General features: G+C 36.4%; 1 protein-coding gene and 1 pseudogene across 1 annotated transcript in view; one reads left to right on the top strand and one right to left on the bottom strand.

Annotated features, from left to right (window-relative positions):
- The first annotated feature begins 252 nt into the window (after window positions 1-252).
- On the top strand, window positions 253-3152 carry LOC107692680 (guanine nucleotide-binding protein subunit alpha-12-like; annotated as a pseudogene).
- Window positions 3153-3581: 429 nt separating this feature from the next.
- The window catches only part of LOC107692679 (BRCA1-associated ATM activator 1-like), a 9208-nt gene continuing 8091 nt past the window's right edge, over window positions 3582-4698 (bottom strand). The window contains exon 12 of the mRNA XM_016491844.1: window positions 3582-4399. Within this exon, the coding sequence (XP_016347330.1) occupies window positions 3659-4399 (741 nt within the window). The 3' untranslated portion in view covers window positions 3582-3658. The remainder of the gene's footprint in view (window positions 4400-4698) is intronic.

Here is a 4698-nt window from a genome sequence, read left to right as displayed (position 1 = left end):
TATATACCACAATATTAACTTCTTATTATTGAATTGTTGTAAATAAATATCACAATGCAACTGGTCAATGTTCAAAAAAAAAAAAATGCTAGGAAATCACTTCACATAGCCCTACAAGAGTGATTACTGATTTTAACAAAGTCACATTTTAGAGAAGAAAAAAAATCATCCATTGACTTTCAAAGCTGCAACATTGTAATTAATGACTTTCTACTTCGCGGACCTTGATAGAAATTCTTTGTTTCATAAGGTATGAGAGTGTTGCTTCAAGAAATAAATAAGTTGGGTATTCCTTTGCAAAACTCAGCCAGTGAGAAGCATGAAATGTTATTTAGTTCTCACGACTGGCGTATGAAGTTGGAGCCCTGTACTTTTCAGCCTTGTGTTGAAGCTATTGATTCTCTGGATTCAGGAAGCTCATCTCAGGAGGAGCAACTATGAGTTGGTATGTATTTCACTGAGCATATCTATACACAACTATCTTTAACATTTACGCTACTCTTTTCCACAACCAAAGCATAGTGACCAGGCTCCAAAAATGTATGAGATTTGGGAGGATTTTTTTGATTACATAATGAGTTCCATTTTGCTACGTTCCCCACACAAATATAGCCCTCAATTCATATGAACTACTTATATGCTGCTTTCAATACTGTATATGCATTTGTTGTATGGAAAACACATCAGTATTCTGCCTATTGTCAATTTTTATGTCTTCAATAAAAGAAAGAAAACACAAGAACAACATGAGTCAATTATAAGAGTAATTTTGTAGTATTTAGTTGTCACTTCACAATTAGAATTCACCATACTGTTCCAATGAGTGTATGGGATCTCTATAAAAATATGCACTCATCTGTTTTATGCAGCATGAATCATTAAAGTACTTCTTTGACAACATCCATCGTATTGGCCAGCTGGTGAGTAGTTGAGTAAATCAGAAGTATTTGCTGAATTGATGGGACATGCTAGCACATATTTGGCTTAAGTGACATCTATTAAACAACAGCAGTGTAAACTTTTTAGAGGTAAATGGGAGACCATAGAAAATGTTATTTTTTGCATTCCTATTTGCACTGAGAGCAAAAGAAAAAAAAAACACTGCTGCGTTTAATAAGGGTGTAACAGTTTAACCCCATGGTTCGATCATCATTATACAGTTTATCATTTGCATGAGTTTTTAGGTCTTGCGAGTTTAAATATGTAAGCCATTTTAAACCATCAAGCACAAGCAGATGCTATAAAAAAACTCAGTTTGGTTGTGTTTTAAGTGAACAAACATTTGAGAAACATAAACAGTTGAGAAAGAAATCACATATCGTGTCAATATATTGGATCTTTAGGTGTGCATTAGGTCTTAAAATGACAGCAAACTAATATACTTACCTCTGCCTGTCATTAACAACAAAAGACAAAGAAAAAAAACTATTATTGACTGAATAAGTTTTGTAGCTTTTTAAAAAGATTAATCTTTTTTTTTTCTGTTTATTTACCCTGTCATTGTTCCCAGATGTGTCTTGTTTGCCTATTACCACTTGTGTATTTAATCACTCTGTGGTTCTTGGTTTTTGCTCCTCGTGTTTGAATTATTAATAAAATTGCATTTGCATCCTATTCACCCTCACCTCTGAGTTTACACCATCTGCACAGGTAAAAAATTGCAATTGCAAGGGAAGAAGTCAGAATTGTGAGATAAAAATTTGCGGTTACCTCTTATTATTTTTATTCCATGGCAGAAACAGAAAAACAGAATTGCGATATTGTAAACTCAAGAATTGCTAGAAAAAAAGTTCGAATTGTGTGATTAGTACTTTAATCGTTCACTCAGCTGTTGTATTAGGAAACCCCCTTGCAGCAGTTTACTAGTTTTTTTTATTGTTATTTTTAAATAATATTATTGAAATGAAGGTTCGTTGGTTGTATTATGGGGGTGTGAAACACAGTAGGCAGTCTGTCAGGACTGAGTGAGATGGTTTCTTAATTGAAGAGAAGCACTCAATGGAGTTGGTTGATGTCTGATTTATTGAAAACTTTGTGGGTATACATGGATGTGGTTTTCTGAAATGGATTAAACAAGAGAAATAAACTTAATGATATGAATATACAAATGTTCCACAATAAACATTAAAACACTAAACAGCACCCAATATAAATATAACCATGCTATATTACACTATTTAACATGGGCGCTTATGCTCTAAATGTTCACAAGGGGACGCTATCCGCACATGAATGCAGTACGAGGGCAGGGTAACATGCCTGGACATGTACTAAGTGGATGATTGCTACATGCAAACAAGAACCGTCGCATAACGCGCGCACATAATGATAAGGTTAATATTCAATAATAACACAATGTACAGCATATAAGTATCTCACAACAAGGAATATCACAGAAATACTCGCGAATGCACTGAATAGAGCAGGCAATACAGGCAGCGCCATGCCAACCGGCCACTCCTCAATCGGCACAAGAACAACAGCTGATCACTTACTTCACATGTACGCACACTGTAACCCAGTGTAAACTCGAAGTCAATGTCTTTAAAGTAACTCTGAATGAACTAGAATACAGCTGCCAAACTCTCCATCTTCTCACATTCGCTGTCTCTCTCTATCCTATGATTCAGCTCCGCCTCCCGTGGTGACGTTGCATCCGCGCTGAACATTCTGATTGGTCAGAATCATCCGTGACTTAGAGACAGCCGAGCCTTTTGTACAACTATAATATTAAAATTGTAATATAATTATATGTACATAAAATTAAAAAATTAAAAAAACTTTTTTTACATTTTTGCATCATCACAGTCTGTGAAAAGGGTCTTTTGTGCACCTGACCAAACATCACATTATATATAAGGGAGTTATTTTTTAATGACTCACTGACACACTCTTTGTACTTGCAGAACTACTTGCCATATAATCAGGACATTCTTTATGCACATAACTTTGGAGAGCAGTATTTCGTGCTCCGTGATATCCCATTCACGGTAGCAGAAGTCTCTGTCTGTAATTATATTTTGAGAAAAACTGCCACATTTTGATATCAACACATCATTGGATGCAATGATTACGACCGAACCATCTTTGAGGACAACTGCATGGTTGATTCGTTGAATGATTTTGAGAGCTTCTGCTGTCAGAAGAGATGAGGCTGCGCAATTAATCTAAATAATACTGAAATTATGTATACAGCCTAATGCGCTGCATGTTACAGAGTGAAGAACAAAAAAAAAAAAACTAGAGTTTGTATGAAAATAAGATATAAAATGTTTCGTATTACGATATTTTGTGTACGAAAATTAAAAACTATTATTAAATAGAATAAATTATTACATATGTGATCGTTTGTGTTTATTTTTCGCCTGTGTTTTGATCCTAAGATTTAGTACTTTTTTAGAACATATGTAATAGCGCCCCCTACCGTATAACAGTGAAAACATGGAAAGCCTGAAAATTCCATCAATGGAAAGAAAAGAGTTAAAATATGTTATATCTAAGGGGTTCAGCTGACCAAAAAGCTTCAGAAGTTTTTGTAGAAACATTGAAAAGTTCCAGCGAAAGAAAAAAAATCAGAAAATACTTAATTGAATTTGAGACTGTACATCTTCCTTTATTAAACCGTAAAAAAGGTCTCAAACGGTTACACGGTATATTCTCAATAGCAATCCACTATATTCTCTTCACTCTGCTGGGCTGCTGAAAGAATGTCTTCCATTAGCGATCGGGGCGAATTCACAACATGATCACTACTTAACGTCAACATCCTCTGCATGTCATCTAGATCTAGAATCTGCAGTATCTTGGGTAGGCTAATGTCTTTGGAGCAGTGTAAATCACAGTCCGTTCCCTCATCAGATCCTGTAACTCCATTTGTGACACACACAGATGCTTTGGCCTGTTGTTTGTTGAGGTATCTTCTCTGCACCTCATCCCCCCATCTGTTCCCACATACATTTAAGACAAGAACGCAGTGATCCAAATCTGCGGTCTCAGCTGTAAGTGTTCTGAGTTTGACCAAGAGTGCACAGGCTTTCTCACACACTGGTCTGTCACAGTCAAACAAGCTGTTAAACAGCAAGTCAAACAGCCCAAAATCTTTAAACTTGATCAAGGCTTGCGGAAAGCGAACTTCAGAGGAACCGAAGTTCTGGACTGCATACGGACAGCAGGTCAGTGTCTTCTCCATCAACACTTCTGCTAGCTCCAGTGTGTGCATTTTCACTTCCCAGTCAAAATCGCTGCCTCCCAGTGACAGGACGGAGCTCAGGGATGACTCCAAGGCCGTTATGAGGTGTGATCCTTTCAGCCATGATGTGAAAGCTTGGACCACTGCTCTACGAGGAAAGCCCTCTGTGTCCTGAGAGAGAATGGCCATCATCTGCACCAAAGCATCCTCCTAAATTCCAATATTGCATAAAAAATGTGTGATTAGACTGAGAAACTAAAAAAACTAAGAATATCAACATGCTGCCAAGCTTCAGATCATTAAAATGATCAATAAGATCAGGAAAGTGTTGTAGAACTCAAATCTGGTCAAAACTGGCGGGTTGCAACAGTCAGAGTTTAATTCTTGTTTAGTGAAGAACATACCGTTTATGAATTAGGGATAGTTCATCCAAAAACTTATATTAAAAAATGTCTTGGCTCTTCCAAGCTTTTTAAAGGGGTCATATGACGTTGCTAAAAAAAGAAAAT

Source organism: Sinocyclocheilus anshuiensis, unplaced genomic scaffold (genome assembly GCF_001515605.1).
Source record: "Sinocyclocheilus anshuiensis isolate Anshui unplaced genomic scaffold, SAMN03320099.WGS_v1.1 scaffold50, whole genome shotgun sequence".
NCBI classification, from domain to species: domain Eukaryota; kingdom Metazoa; phylum Chordata; class Actinopteri; order Cypriniformes; family Cyprinidae; genus Sinocyclocheilus; species Sinocyclocheilus anshuiensis.
The sequence above is the reverse complement of the archived record's forward strand: the minus strand, read 5'-3'. Positions and strand labels throughout refer to the sequence as shown.